The sequence below is a fragment of the Carassius gibelio genome, chromosome A21, assembly GCF_023724105.1.
Source record: "Carassius gibelio isolate Cgi1373 ecotype wild population from Czech Republic chromosome A21, carGib1.2-hapl.c, whole genome shotgun sequence".
In the NCBI taxonomy this organism is placed as follows: domain Eukaryota; kingdom Metazoa; phylum Chordata; class Actinopteri; order Cypriniformes; family Cyprinidae; genus Carassius; species Carassius gibelio.
Window position 1 is genome coordinate 19,860,454 of NC_068391.1, and position 16,966 is coordinate 19,877,419.

The 16,966-nt window shown below is 35.4% G+C and overlaps 1 protein-coding gene across 1 annotated transcript in view; it reads left to right on the plus strand.

Annotated features, from left to right (window-relative positions):
- The window catches only part of LOC127941616 (PDZ and LIM domain protein 4), a 33,077-nt gene that overhangs the window by 8,374 nt on the left and 7,737 nt on the right, over window positions 1-16,966 (plus strand). The window contains exons 3-5 of the mRNA XM_052536899.1: window positions 5,646-5,727; window positions 14,253-14,452; window positions 15,858-16,015. Coding sequence (XP_052392859.1) covers window positions 5,646-5,727; window positions 14,253-14,452; window positions 15,858-16,015 — 440 coding nt within the window. The remainder of the gene's footprint in view (window positions 1-5,645; window positions 5,728-14,252; window positions 14,453-15,857; window positions 16,016-16,966) is intronic.

Consider the following 16,966-nt stretch of genomic DNA (forward strand, 5'->3'; position numbering starts at 1 on the left):
TGTCAGTGTTTGAGGAATGAGGCTGGAAATAACACACAAATGCTGACAGTGGAAAATAAGAGCCAACACATTTCAGCCAAAATGACCAGGAAAGCATGGGATTCTGAACAGCATCCAGTATTTACATAAACATATTACTGATTTAAGCAATTCCAGAACCATTGTCTTTCTTGCTTAAGTACTAATAGGAGTTGAAAACCCCAGTGAAATCAAAACATGATCTTAGCATCACCCACTGAGGCTTTGTTTTGACTTAGCTGAATGTAAGACCTCATCCATTACTCTTTTGTTTTCAAGGGTCACAGTTTGATTGATATCTCAGTGACGCAGGTTAGTAAAGGTCATGACACACCAAGCCTGTGGCCTGCCAAAAAGTTATGCTTGAAAACTCTGTGAAGACTGTAGCCGATGGCCAACTCACATGTGTTATGCGTCAGTATGAGAGGTCTCCATGCGTGAGATAACTCTCCAGACCTGCAGGTGGCAGTATTCTGTATTCAGCATTCAGAAATGGAAACTGAATCTAGAACTGCAGATATACCACTTTGAATATGAATCATGATGATTAGTTGGCTTAATTACAAAACATAACAAAATTACTAAAATTAAATAAAGGAACCACAGAAAATATTCAATTTAAATACAATATTAGAGTAAAAGCTAATTCATAATATTAACTAAAACTGCAATAGTGTATCAGTAGCCGGGTTTCCATCCAAAGTTACGAATTTAACTTGTGCGCAAAATTGGAATATCGCACGAAACATTTGCGAACAAGCACTGTTTCCATCCAAAGAGTCAAAGACAACAAAATCGTCACTTCCTGATAAACTAAGTGCGTTACATCTCTCACTCACAATTTCTCGTAACTTGGGGACAGGAGAGGTTTCAGTGAATAAATGGAAAAACAATGTAACTTGCATTATTATTTAAAAGAAGTAACTTGCATATTTTCATGTAAATTTACTTTAGTTGTTACTTAGAAAAATGAATCTGATTATGTTACTTGTTATGCGTTAATCCCAAAACAGATCAGTAGTATATGTCAAAAAACAAAAACTACTGATCATACTTGTGCATTTTTGTCTTCCCGTTCATGAACAGTTGGATTGAGCCCAGTGCATTATGGGTACTGAAGCTTTCCTACCTTTTAGGCAAATAGGAGCAGCTCTTTTTCTCAGCTTTCTCTAGTCATTATATTCTTTTCTACTGTATTGACAGCCAGTTATTTTAAAATGCAGTGTTGCCACTGGTCATTTACCCCTTTAACGCCCCTCATTCTTGTATTTCTGACTGTAACATTCAGAGTTTCCATGTCTGGTTACTGGATGTACAGGATATGTTCCCGCTTGACCTCTGAATCAGCACTGGACAAAAAAGGTCTACTGTAACATGTCATACAGACGCACCCTGGCGTATCCTTCAGCTACTGTGAAGGCAGAGAACAGCTGCTGGGAATCTCTCCGTATCTCGCTAGCCTCCTTCCTCTTTAAAGAAAGTTGGAGTCTGGAAAAGGCGGAGAGTGCGGATGACAAAGATTTGTTTCCACAAGTCATGAAGCTGTCGGAAAGAGCCTGCTGGGCCAGCGACTTAAAGCTCAGTGAGTCATAAGACCTGGGTCATGGAAGTGCAGGGGAGCGGAGAAAATAAAAAAGAGGAATTAAGGCAAAGAGAAAACAGGGCAGGACTTAGTGCTTAGTGGACAATGACGCAGGAATGAAGAATTGTGTGTGGATTTGAAAGCTTAGAGGAGGAAACAAAGAGAGGGAAGAGCTACGTTTGCCATTCCTTGACAGCTGAAAAGGGAATTTCAAAGGATCCGTGGAGAGGGGTGATGTCATCGAATTGAAGCACTTGTCAAATAACGTTTAGTGTTTGAAATTAAAATATAGTTTAGAATTTCTGGTACTGGTTTCGCTGTTGGTTAAACAAACAGGACTTCTGGTGGTTGAGCCAAAAGTTGACATGTTAGGACATCCTGCATTAAGCAGACTTGTACTGTGATTTTTATTTATTTATTTTTTACCCCACGGGACCCAAATATTTTATTAATACGATACTGGAGCAGGAATGGACACTGTTCTGCAGATTCTATCTCTGTCCCTAATTATACAGGGCCGGTCCCATGGAGCCAGTTTAGCCAGGTAGGTTTTAGATCAGTTGGGTTTTAGGGTTTTAGTGTTATATCCTGGGTAAGAGATTGCAAACTAATACTGGAACAGATGTCAGCATTAAAGTGCATTAAATGCATCAAAGATATAATATGTGTAATATATAATTCATACATCAAATCCAGGCAGTTTCATCTTTAAACCGTTTCACTGTGAACTGCTTTTATTTGGAGCAAGACACCTTAAAAGGATAAAATGGTTTTATAGTATTCTGTGTCTCCTGTTTATCACATCTCATCACAGTTGCTAGTGAAGAACAAATTGTCTCCAGTAAAGTGGGAAAAATGGGACAAATGAAAGTCGCTGTGTCTAGACTCTTTAGAAAGTCAGTGTATGAATGACTTATAGTTGACGGTGACACATTTAACTGAGAAATGCGAGAAAACATTTTATCATTTAAAAATAAATAAATAAACCACATGCTTCAGGGCAGAACCATTGTCTTTGTAAAACAGACTCTTAAAATGTGAGATTCAAGAATTTGCGAAAAAATAATTCCATTCCTTTTTCAGTGAATAATGCCCAAACAACTTGAAATGATTAAACAATGCTCAGATACAAATACATACACTATACAAATGCAAATAAGCATCTGGTTTTTATTACTGGGGCACAGCAAAATACCAATTGCTCTCTTATCATACCTCAAGTGTCTTATGAAAAATGACCATTTGGAAACTATATTTGAACAGTCCATCGCTGTGTTTTCTGGAAACCTCTGTGCATTAGTCATCTTCCTGAAAATGGAAATGAAACAAAGCAGCAAAGCCAAAGCGAACCCTCCACTATTGCAACTCGGTTACACATTCAAGGAATCCCAACCAGATGGGAAAAAATGATAGAGACAGAAACATTTTATTTTAGCAACAGAGTTGAGACACCCACTGATAACATGAGTTAATGAGATGACGTCATTCATTTATTTGTATTCCTACTGTAAATAGTACTTTTGAGATGCTAATCTCATTCTAAACCTAACCCTAACACTGTTTCTTAAAATATATATAATTTTTTTTAATGCAAACAGATAGGTGTAATCATCATTTATTAATTGCTAAAATGCCAAAGAAAAACGTACCAAAGTAGTCCAAATAACAATATGATAGCAATGGTTAAACAAATACATAAATGTTATTCATTTGAAGGTTTTGAAGTATAGTCTGGTTTAACATTATGCAAATATTTTATAACATTTCATTCTGTTGTGCAAATTTGTTAAAATTTCATGATTAAAATACAAATGAAAACAAATACATTAGATTAACCAATTAATTCCATTTCTTCACACATAAGGAATTATAATATGTTCATGTCTACAAAGTTGTTCCTACATCAAAACTTTACGTTTTAGATGACGTCAATCATTTTATTGTCTATGCAAACTTAAGAAAATGTATGTGTGGTAGAATCACACTTTATGTAAAATACATTCAGGTCAAGTCACCTTTATTTGTATAGCGCTTTATACAATACTGTCAAAGCAGCTTTACAGAATCATTTTTCATCTGACGTCAGGTTATTGATGATTCAGTGATGTCATCATCCAATTCAGTTCTCTTCCAATAGTGTCTGTGCAATCAGTCAAGCGTGCACAACTAAGCAAGCCAAAGGAAGCAAACCTCCATCTGTGACAGAAATGGAGAAAAAAACGCTTTAGGAGAAACCAGGTTTACTCTGGACAGGTGAAACCAGCATGGCGTGGTTTAACTCCAGGCTGCAGCACTGATCAGATTGTGCAGAGGACTCGTCTGGTTCTGATGGTCATCGAGGTGATGAGGTATTAAAAAGGGATCTGTCTCTGGGGTGAATCTAGCTGTCCTGGTCTCCACTGACATTCAGGGATGTAGAGGATGTCTCTAGGTACTGATCCACCATCTGGACTGGACACATACTGGATGAATGAAAGAGACTAATATTAGCGTAGATGCCATTCTTCTTACGATCTATTCTTGCATACTAATACTCATGAGATCATGTTGAGAAAAATCCCGTTTGTCCCTATGAGGAGGTCAGTCTCCATTTAAGTGTCTCATTGTCGTGCTGATAGAAGACAGATTTTGAACAGCCTCCCAATGCATAATTATGTGCCACAAACTTGCTTGATTATAATGGAGAAAGAGTGTAAACAAAATGATTCATTGTGTGCATCATTTCTGCCCACACTGCATCTGCCTCTCTAATTTCCCCTCATTCTCCGACACACAGTACTTCACATTGTTGATGCAATACGAGTATGAGTGTTTATTTGCCATGTGTCTCGTGTGGGTTTCGTAGAAATTGCTCAATTTCCCAAATAATTATGAAGAAATTAAAATTTTCGATTTCAACAAATTATATAAAAAAACTTAATTGTTTTATGTAAAATAAATGTACTCCATTATCTTGGAAATATATATATATATATATATATATATATATATATATATATATATAAGCCAAAAGGTAATCATCACAACTAAATTATCTGCATCAGCTTTAAATATATATATATATATATATATATATATATATATATATATTAATGGCTCACACCTGACCATTTCAATTCAATTCCATTTTAATTTGTAATTTTTTTTACATTAGTTGGCAACCAAGAATACTTGTTTCTTCTTTTGCTACATCTAATTTTTGAGGCCGAGTCGTAATTGTTGGCTGCATATGTCATCGAGATGGTCTCATTTAAGAAGAGTAACCGTTAGATTGCAAAGTAAGAAAAAAAACAGTATTTTAAACCTCACGAGGAGTAACAATCAATTATAATATAGGGTTACCTTTCTTAAATTATGTATACAGCCTACGAATGCAACCTCCAGAGGACACAGCCTCTGCTGCTTTTGTCTTGATTTTTCCTGCTCTGTTTACACAACTGGGAAAATAACATAAAGCTTTCCTGCCCAATATATCTTTCCTGTTATATAGAGCGGTGGTACTGTCATACCACCAAGTCCTACATACAACAATAAACAAAAACAAAAAAAATGTTACAACTACAGTACAACCATTTAAAAGCATCTTTATTCAAGTGGGTATCATATGGAAAACATCCTTTAATCAGTAACATCCAGATGACCCTAAGTCCCTTTGACATTCATTTCCAAGTCATTGCCTCACCCTGCCACATCCAAGGCAGCTCAGAAGGGGGTGCGTTCATGCTCCAGTGATCAAGTTTCCATTATGGGACCACAGAGGTTTCTTTGTTGCTCAGATCTGCATATGGCTGTGTGCATGTAGGTGTGAGTAGAAAGGGGGCAGAGGAAAACCACCGTCTTTGTTCGTCCATTTGGTCAAAAGATGCTTAGTATCTGTTTTATTGCACCATTTAACTTGACCATTATGCTGTTTGAGATTTTCATGACAAGCAAGCACATTGATCACTGATATCAGTCAATAATGTTGTCAGCCTTAGACTGTTTTAACTCATGTATGCAGCTCAATGGCTTCACTCACTTCACTGCTTTTGATTTTCTATTTTAGATCTGGAAAGGTTTGGTCTCCAATTGGATTAGAAGAAAACAAGACGAGTCCATTCACCGGCACACTGGAGTCTGAGTCACAGGTATAAATGTAATGTATAATGGGATGCTTTTAAACCCTCACGGCTTAAATTACGTTTTAATTGAAGGCATTTAGCAGATGCTTCTCTGGAGACTCATAATTCTTTTAGCTTCACATGTGAGCATGTTGTGATCAACAGATGTTTCTTTGACTCTCAATTCTGAGATTTGATCTCACAATTCTGAGTTTATTTGTTAAAATTATAATTCTGTCTCTCTTTTTTTAAATAGAATCAGAATTGTGAGTTATAAACTCACGATTTGCAATAAAGTCAGATAAAAGTTGTGAGATAAAAAGTCGCAAATACCCTAAAATAAAAATTTTAATTAGTGGTGATAACAAAAAACTGAATTGCACAAAAAAATGATAATGCAATTCTGAGTTAATATTCATATTCTTCCTCCGAATTCTGATTTGCGAGAGAAAAAAGTCTGAATTGTTAGATAAAAAAGTCACAATTACTTTGATCATTTTTATGCTATGATGGAAACTTGCTTCTATAGTATTGATAAGGAAAGTCACGACAGCTTCTTTATGGAAACTAACTGATATTGTTACACATGGCACCTTCATGTATGGTATAAGTCAACGAAGGTGTTCTTGTGAGTGATAATTTACCAGGTCAGATGCATTCACAAGGAAGGTGCATCTATTGAAATGAATGCATGCATGCTTATTTGGCTCTTTAGATATGGTCAAATATATAAAAAACTTGGTTATATATATATGTTGTAGAATATGTAAAGAATATGTTGTAACATTTTCTAGTCAGATTGATTTGACTTTTTCCCTATACAGTTTTTGTTTTATCCAGCTGTATTTACTTGATGCAACTAATAACATCCAAGTGAAAGATATAAAACCAACATGTCAAAAAAAAAACCTGAATCCCTGAGTTGGAAAGGGAGCACGCCCTTTGTGTCAGTATTTTGTTGAAACACCTTTAGCCCTTTCTATTCAGTCATGTCATGAAAAATAGCAATTGTCAGATATTTTATGGCAAATGAGACAGATGGTCTGAAATGGTTTTTGGCCCTGACATTGGCATCGGTTGGGCATTGCACAAATCCTTCAGTAAAATCACATTCCCATTTGGTGGCTGTATGTCATAACGTCTATAAAGTGTGTTTCCGTCATTTCCAGAGCAGATGTGTGCCTCATGCTGACATGTAAGTCATAGTGGCTTCTGCCATGGCCACTGGAAAGTATGAATGTTGAAAGTCTGTAAGAATAGTGATAGAACAAGTCACGTCATTTCCACTGGAAGTAGATGCAGCCAAGTATGTGTTAGATCCAAAGAATTTTTCAGAGGCTGTATTTTAACCCAGACTGTGTAGGTCAGAGCATAACTGAGGTATTGTTTCATTGCTTGGAATTCTTGTTACCTCAGATTTGTCATATGAGATGGAATTTCTTTTATGAATGGAACAAAATTGGCCATGATCAGCCAAGCTTTTAAGGCCCGCTTTTATAGCCCTCTTTTATTATGTTTTTTTAAAATAAATGCATTATTATTTCTCAAAATTCAGTTTAATTCTTGGTGTTCCTCGTTTTTATTTTTACTTTTCCAGTTATGTGAGTAATCATAATCAAACCATTACTGATTATACTTAGAATCAGTTTGGAATAATTTAGACAATTAGTTGAATGTTTAATTGCAGTCTCTTCTGTTCCTCAAGCATGCATTTATTTGATCAAAAATACAGTAAAAATTAAAATATATAATTTAAAGTTTGATGATCCTTCAGCAATCATTCTAATACTGTATGTACATTTGGTGCTCAATTATTATCAGTTATCATTGTAGTTCAATTATTAATAATGGTTCTTATTAGTATCTATGGTGGAAACAATTTTAACTTTTTCAGGATTTTTTATTAATGTAAATTTCAAATGAACAGCATCAAAACTGAAATCTTTTTGTAACATTATATACTTATTTCTTTTTGTAAGATTATAAACATTTACTGAAACTTGATTGATTAATTTGATGATTCCTTGCTGAATAAAAGTATCAATTTATTAATAAACCTACTTATCTTAAAACTTTGAATGATAAAAATGTATCATAGTTTCCACAAAAATATTAAGCAGCAACAAAATAATAGGAAATGTGATATGAAAATCTGCATACTAGAATGATTTCAGAAGAATCTTGAGAAAATTCAGCTTTGCACCACAGGAATAAATAATAGTCACTTTTATCTCCAATATCTTGCAATATTTGGTGCATTTTGTGTACGGTAACCTATTTCGTTAAAAGGAATAGTTCACCCAAAAATGAAAATTTTATGTTTATCTGCCTATCCCCAGGGCATCCAAGATGTAGGTGACTTTGTTTCTTCAGTTGAACACAAACCAATATTTTTTTGCTCAAACCGTTGCAGTCCATCAGTGTTGTAATGTAAGTGGATGAGAATCACATCTAAAACATACAATAAAACAAATAAAAACAAAAACACACACAAGAAAGCCACCTATCTGCAACGGTTTCAGGTAAAAATCTTGGTTTGTGTTCTACTTAAAAAACATTTTCTACATTTTCTACATTTTCGATACCCCGGGGGTAAGCTGACAAACACCACATTTAAATTTTTGGGGTGAACTATGCCTTTAGGGGTGGAACGGTTCAACTTTTTCACGGTTTGGTTTGTTTCACGGTTTTAGAGTCACGGTTTCGGTATGGTTCGGTATGTGCTATGTTTATGGAGAAACTATACTTAAAAATATATATCTAACTACGAGCAACAGCACAAATAAATACAAAAGGGTAAAGATACAAATAAAAGAAACATTTTTTTTCTTTATTTTTTGGGGGGGGGGGGGGGGGGCAGGTCTAGCATTAGTTTTTAGGGACAGAAATTTAATAAAGTAATAATTTGTAAAACAGCATCGCATATTTGACTGTATAAATTAAAGATTATTCTTTATTAAAGTTACAAACTCTTTTTAATAAAGAGTAGTGAGTGATTTCTTTGTTGTTGCTGTTCGATTAATATAAAGACTGTCACTTTAAGAGAATGCACTGATACAGTAGGTCTACATTCAGCCGGCTATGTCTGCTGTAGGATACTTACCAAAACAGTAATTTTCACGTATTTTTTGTGTGAATTTGTCCATTTAAACACAATACTTCAGAGAGAGCTTATACTTGCGCTTGTTCTGAGGCGCGGGTTTGCTCGCTTTGGATGAGTGCATAAACAAATCTTCTCACTGCGCGCGAGCGAGCGAGTATCCTCTGGCTCTTAAATGTTTAAACTGACAAAGCTTAAATGAGTTTAAACACAGATATCTGCATGTGGTGTTCAGGTCTCATCTGCGCGCACGCACTATCAGCACCCGGTGATGAAGGAATAAATGACATTGTTTTTCATTTTCTCATTTTTTCCATGTTTTTTATGTGTGGGAATCCAGAATGCACGTGCATAAACAGAAACATATATTAGCTGAACCATGTTTGTTTTACACATTATTTATAGCTAACCATATTACAGATGCTTTGTCAGATTTAAGTTGAACCGCGGTCCCAGCGCGTGTTGAACCGAGTGTGCCATCCCTAATATTTAGTAGTTTCCTTTGTATTATTTGATGGTGAGCTGGAGATGTTATGTTATGCGGCTGATTCTGGGAGTGTTTTTTTTTTTAGCCATATGGTTTCCATCAGGTCCTCCCTTCAACTTCTATTTCTCATTTTCAGTGTTCAGGTCGATATCAACCTCCATAAATCAGGGGTCGTTTCCCCACAGCAAGCCTTAATGAATAAAAGTAGGTTTGGGGTCAGTTTAGATTTATTCATTTCATTGCTAGCAGTCTGCTGCAGAAGCAGGGCTCTTTGGACGGTTCTGAATGTTCTGGCTCTCTGGGTCATCACCCAGAGCCAAAGGGCATGCTGGGATAGCATTGTAAAACAGGTCGGTGAAACCTGATGATAGTCAGGATTTATGAGTGGACACAAACACTCCTCATAAATATTTTTCTGGTCTTTCTGTGTTTCTGGTAGGCCCTCAGTGATGATTAAGTTTACTTTAGGATAGTCATTGCTGTCTGTTTGAATCATACAAAACATGTCCAAGTTGTGTTTATTTCAGAAAGAAAAACACGGAATTAAATTTAGCATTTTTGGTTGTATCGCCCCTGATGAGGACACTGTACCTCATCTTTTTAGTCCATCATTCTCTGGAAGTTCTCATTCATGTAGTAATTACATTAATAAATAAAAGTCAGTACAACTAAAATAACTGATTGATGTTTAGTAACACTTTACAATATGAATAAATATTACAGATGAATAAATATTGTCACAAATGTACTTTTTTAACTGTAATGTTCTAATAACTAATGTTAACTAATGGGACCTTATTGTAAAGTGTTACCAAATAATTCACAATAATGATTTATCTTGTTTTTGCGTAACAGTAATTTAAATTGAAGCAATTAATAAATTAATAAAAATAAATAAATAAACAAAATAGAAATTCTTATTTCCTTAATAATACATAGATTTTGTACATTTTTACACCACACTGTTTTAAAAGGTTGTCATGTAAAATTTTTCTGAAGTTGAGTTAAGGTTAGGGCTAGAGTTAAACAAAGTGAGTTTGTTTAAACAGCTATTTCAGTGATCCCCTTCATTCACTGTAGGTTAAATAAATCAATTTAATGAGACAAAAGCCTTATCCGGATTTATTAAATAACAAAAATTAAGCTTATATACTTAAAATGTATGGTAAAAAAAGGTACATAATTGAATGGTTTTCCATGGTAAGATTACAAAACTGGCACTTTTATAAGCTACACACCAGATGTGTAGACTAGTAAATCTGCCATTTTTATTGCAGTTACACCCTTTTGTGGCAGACATGTGAAGTAAAGAAGCATGCATCAACACACAGGTCTTCAACGGGTATTTTTTTAGCAACAAGAGGATTTCTGCCACGGTTTTCTCTATAGAAATGCCTCTGGGTGTTGCGTCCCCAACAGGGCTGTAAACATTATCTATAGCAGGACTATAGATGATATATGCAGAGTTCTGCCATGAAACTCTAGATGGTGCAGTCCGATAGGTCTAAGTCAATCTGACCGAATGACATCATTATCACATGGCACAGCTGATTGGTTCTGTCCTGTATCGGTAGCCAATGAGCTCGCTGCTCAGCATTCAAATATATGACTAGGGCTTACCATAGCAGTTGCAGCTTGCTTCAGAAACCCTCCACCTTCCCCAGCTCCACCTGTATAGATCTGCTATGAGGCGTTTCATCTATGCTATGTCTGTTATATTTGCAGTAGCAATATTTCTTACATGCTCACTAACAGTCTGTTTGGTGGTCTAGTTCAATTTATGTTCCCTGAGTTTTTAGATGATTCCTTCCCAGTAAAAGAACAATCTGTATTGGCCTGCATCTGAATTGTTTTCAAGTATGAACTTTTTTTTTAATACTTTAGATGTTTCTGTTCAGTGTTAATCAGCTACTGGCCAGATCATCGCTCTAATGCTGTAAAACAAACAATGTTTGTAATTATAAAATAACAAATGTTAATATGATGATAAATGATCTGCTGTTCAGGTCAAACCAATCTTGACCCATAACCAGAGTCTGTACATTTGTGGCATCTGATATCAATTTAACTGCTCTGTGAAGTTTGATTTTTGGGAGGTTTTGTATTCATATTGCCTCCATGCTTTTCCAAGATTTTTAAAGGTTCCTGGTATTTTAAAGGTATGTTTCATGCTCTGAATATTTATTTGAAGTTAAGCAAAGATCAGAATTGTCAAATACAAAAATAACTTTCATTCAGCGTCTATTGTGAAAGCATCACAACCTTTAAATGTTTCAGCTATACACTGTTTCTCCTCTTGGTAACAAGAAATCGTAATATTTTAACTTGAGCAAGTTTTTTAAAACCAGTAGTTTACGGTCTTCTAAGACAAAAGAGCTTGATGACAACATATTCGTAATTCAGTTATTTCTCCACAATACAAAAGAAAAGAGCAAGTCAAATTTCCACTTTGTGGACATTAAATAAACTAACTAACATTTATTAAGATGACCTGCAAGAGCTTCTGCATCTTTCTGATGTCAGCTTGATGAAAGCATAAGCAAGATTATTTTATCCCTGATCATTTCCGTGTGATCTTTACGTTCAAGCGCCACATGGATTTTGTAAACCTGCCATGCATTTTTGCACAGAAGCTGGATGGCAATGTTGGAACTAAAACTGCACTTTATGTAATCTATCTTATTTTATATTCTGTGAGGGTATTTATAAAGATACAGAGGAAAATAATCATGTTTTAAACATTATAAGTGGCCCTCAAGGGAACGAATAACATGCTAAAATGCATATGAACCTACTAAATCATTCATATTACTGCATAGAAATAGTCTCACACATTGTTTAAAATGAGCGACTGAGAACAGCTGGCTTCTGTCCACTTAAAATGAAAAATGCAATCTTCATACTGACTTGTTGCCCTTGGAACATTTTGTACCGTAATACTGAGTGATGGGAGATCTTTTTCACTGTCAACAGTAAACAGAACCTTTTCTTGGAAAGATGAAAATGTGGATTGCAGACAAACTATCTGCCTCCTGCTGTGGAGCTGAAAGATGAGCGCTGCTTAGATTGTCTATTTACCATAGAGAGAGAGAGAGAGAGAGAGAGAGAGAATTCTGTCATTATTTAATCACCTTTGTGTCATTCCAAACTCAAATACTCATATGTTTTTGTAAAACACAGTAGGATATGCCATGCATTTTGGAATTGACTATAAACAGTTGATTCCAGATTAATTTTCTTGATTCAGCTCTTGTTTCCCAATGCTTTAGAATAATGATGGTTCAGTGTTGGAGTTTTAAAAATGGTACACTATCAATTATGTTTGAAATAATAAAGGGTTTTAACTGTGTGAAAGAATTCTCATCGGTTCACCTAGGCTGCATTTGTTTGTTCAAAAATACAGTAAAATAGTAATGTTGGAAATTTTGTTACAATAACTGTTTTCTGTAATATTTAGTAAAATGCAATTTATTGCTATGATCAAATCTGATTTTTCAGCATCATTACTCATTGTCACATGATTCTTGCTGATTTTTTATTTAAATTAAAACTTTTTTTGACGTTTACACTACTTCAGACAAACTCTTTAGCAAAAAAAAATAAAAAACATCTCCACTCCATCTGCGAAGGATAACACAAATATGTTTCCTTAAATGACCGCTACAACTTGTACTCAAGAACTGAATTGACCAGAGGCGAATGTATAAGATGGGAATTTGTGTGCAACAGTAAATATTTAGGTATTTGTAGGTAAGCTGTTTACTGGGTGCATCTCAGATCTGTAAACCTGTCCAAGGCTGTTTTACTGATGGATCATGCTCGACTCGTACAGTCATCTCAATTCGATAGGGATGTAACGATTCACAATCCTGCTTTCAAAAATATTTGAATAAAATGAAATTTAAGGCAAATTATGAATGAACAAGTGTCTATTTCTTCAAATAAGTAAATAAACGAATAATAAAACTAAAAAATATATCTGTTTATATATGCATAGGGTTTATGATATTTCCAAGCTTGGATTTTTCTTACTGTTTTTTAATTTTTATTTTATGTCAACATTTTCCTGCAGAAAAAGGACCTTGTACAGAAAAAAAGGCCTGACTTTAGCTTTGTGAAATTATGCTTCATAAAAGCAGGCAAACTGAATGAGACCCAAACTCAATCTCTGACAGCAGGTGGCGCTTATGGAAAAACAGCAATACAGCATTTCCTAGGTTACAGCTGTGATTATAAACACTACTTTAATATGCATTATACAGACATAAGGTGAGGTTTTCTGAAGATAGTCTGTTATATTCAGAAATACATTCATGTAACTCCTGACTCCCAATTGTATCGTGATTTGGTTTACATCTCAACCGAATTGAACTGCATATGTTACCCTGGACCACAAAACCAGTCTTAAGTGTAAATTTTTCTAGATTTAGATTCATGCATCATCCGAAAGCTGAATTAATAAGCTTTCCATTGATGTGTGGTTTGTTAGGAGGACAATATTTGGCTTAGATACAACTATTTAAAAATCTGGAATCTGAGGGAGCAAAAAAACAAAAAAAATTAAATACTGAGAAAATCGCCTTCAAAGTTGTCCAAATGAAGTTCTTAGCAATGCATATTACCAAACAAAAATTATGTTTTGATATGTTTATGGTAAGAAATTTACAAAATATGTTCATGGAACATGATCGTTACTTAATATCCTAATGATTTTTGGCATAAAATAAAAATCTATCATTTTGACCCATACAATGTATTTTTGGCTATTGCTAAAACTATACCCCAGCGACTTCAGACTGGTTTTGGCTCCAGGGTCACATATTTTAAGCCATTTTCAAATGGCTCAGGATGCATCATTACATATGCTACCTAAAATTCAAAGGTGATACGCTTTTAGTAAAAAGTGTATAAGTTGCTCTGGAATTTAGAAATTATTTGAATAAAAATCACTTTTTTTTTCCACAGACTTTTCGACCAATCAGCAGCGGCTATAGCCCCACTCCCATGAGTCCGTCCCCCAAGAGTCCCATCACAGGCGGTGTGCCCTACAATAACGGCACCTCCAGACCTACCTACAACAATCCAGCTGGCCTGTATTCACAAAATAATGGAAACGGTGCCCTAACAAAGCAGATGGCCGGCCTCGGCCTAGGCTCCCCCCACAGGTGTGACATTTTACAGCTATTCACACATGCACAGGAATAAAGCTTTTTTTCTTCATTGGAATAACAATTAGACGAGGCACGTAAGGTAAATTAAGTCAGTTCTGATCTCACATTAACTGTACACTGATAACTTCTAGCCAACACAAACCACACTGCTGTTGCAACGGCCAGAAACTGATATTTATGATCCTCACAAGGCTGTGAGAAACAGTGATTTATCAAGGAAGCAATGTTGGAAATGTACAGTGCAGGTCCTGTCTTCGCTCAGACCACTTCACAACAATAAACACTTCAGACTGAAAGATATTACAGCTCTTCATGCCTATTGTTATGTAAAAACCAGTTCATGTTGAACTGGATTGTGAGAGAAGAGACGTCAGGGAACATCTGCTGCACTGATATTTGCAAACTACCCTTGAGTTTCCTGAAGCACTAGAGTATTTGTATGATAGATAAGGGTGAATGAGAAGCAGTAGGTTGCTTGTAAAACCCGCTGTTTATTCTGTAGATGACAAAACCCCTTCTATACTTAAAGTGGTCATGAAGTGCCTTTTTTATCATTTTGTACTGTTTTCTAAGGTCACTTATAAGATTTGTACATCAAAAAACATAATAATCTAGAAGTAATAGACTCATTTCTGTCCTGTTTTGACCTACTCATCATAACGCTCTGTCTGAATAGGCGTTTTCTGTTTGAATGGATTTTAGACTCGGAAGTAAACGCCCACTGATTGGTTAACAGCTGTGTATGTTTGACAGCCTACACAAATGATAGATGGATGCGGATTTGACTTAGGTTAAAAACACATACATACTAGGTACATATCAAATGATCTGTAATAACAACAGACAAAGCAATAGTGACGATGTAAACAGCTACTCACTTGTGTGCTGGGACATTACTGTCGGATCCAATAGAGTCGCACAGCATCATCTTTTATATTCAGTCTTTCTGAAAATCCTGCGTCGAATTGTGCCTTGTTTATAAACGAATCTATATCTTGTTAAACTTGTAAAATGAATATGAGTTTAATTGATCGTGCTGTTATTTTCAAATGATAAAGCATGCCATTTTGGGGAGAAATGTCTTTAGGGTATCGCATTTTTTTAGAGGAATATTACAAAAGTCGTAACAGGCAGAAAATGATACCTAAAATATTTCCTCATGCCAGACTTTTTGAAGTACAGTATGCAGCTTTACGGTGTTTAAAGTTTTGACTGGTAGATTTTTAACAAATGTGTTTTGATTGAATTTTAAGCACTTACCTTGGCTTCCATTCTTTCAGTTTTTATAAATACCTTGATTCACTGAAAGATTGTTTTGCTCCGTATGAAAACATATGGCAATATCAGATGTTTCTGGAAGAGAAAGAGATGGGGATGTGTTTTTTACTCTCAATTTCAGCCCTGAACTGCCAGTGAATTCATCAGGCAACCGCAACGGTTTCGACCCACAGTCAGATGTCTACAGGATGCTTCAGGACCATGAGGAACCTGTGTCAGCTCCCAAACAATCTGGCTCCTTTAAATACCTGCAGGAAATCCTGGAAGCTGAGGATGGGGGTCAGTTTCACCTTATATTTCTCTCTCAGAATCTATGTTTAAAAGTTCTTAGTTTCCAGTAATATGTTAAAAACAGTGCTATATAGTAATTTGTTTCTATGATTTTATCAGTTGTACCTTTAAAACTAAATAACTTTTGTCCACTTTTCACGTAATGTGTGTGTGTGTCTGTGTGTGTGTGTGTGTGTGTGTGTGTGTGTGTGTGTGTGTGTGTGTGTGTATATAATCTTAGTAAACAGAAACCTGTTAATTCAAAAGACCAAACAAAATTAAATTTTCCATTATTTTTTGCTGTGTCACTCTAAAGTGTGGGCCTTAAATTAAATCTCAAACTGACTGAATGATGAGGTGCTTGTATGCTTGCAGTGTTAAGCACTGTATATCTGCTTTTCATTGTAAATAGTCTTTGCAATTTGTCTATCCATATTGAAAGTGAATGTGTTGTCCAACACGGCACAGAATGGGTCCAGATTTACTGGGAGTTTGCACCGGCGCAAAATCTCTTTTGGCAGTAAAAGTGTGAACTTTGCAGCTGACCTTATTGCATTTGCATTTGTAGGCGTTTCCCTTTGAGACACAACATTTATGGGAGGAGAGGATTTAAAAGCATGCAAGGTGATCTGCGGTATTCAGTTTACTGGTATTTGCACCATTATTTAACACTGCAAAAAAAGCTGCTGCAGAAAAAAAAAAAATTTACTTGCAGCTGGTTTTGAGTCACTTGTTTCATGATAAGCTGCAGGTTACAGTCGATCTACTGTTTTTGTTGTTTGGTATGAAAGACTGTGATATGGTGTTTTATCACAATACATGAGTATTTGCTTGTTACTAGAAATGCTACACTATGTTAAAATTGTCATGCTGCTTAAAAATTTACTCTGTAAATGTACTGCATTTTTGGGCCAGATCGCTCTCTAGTCTCTTACAAGCTAAAAAAAAACACAAAATGCT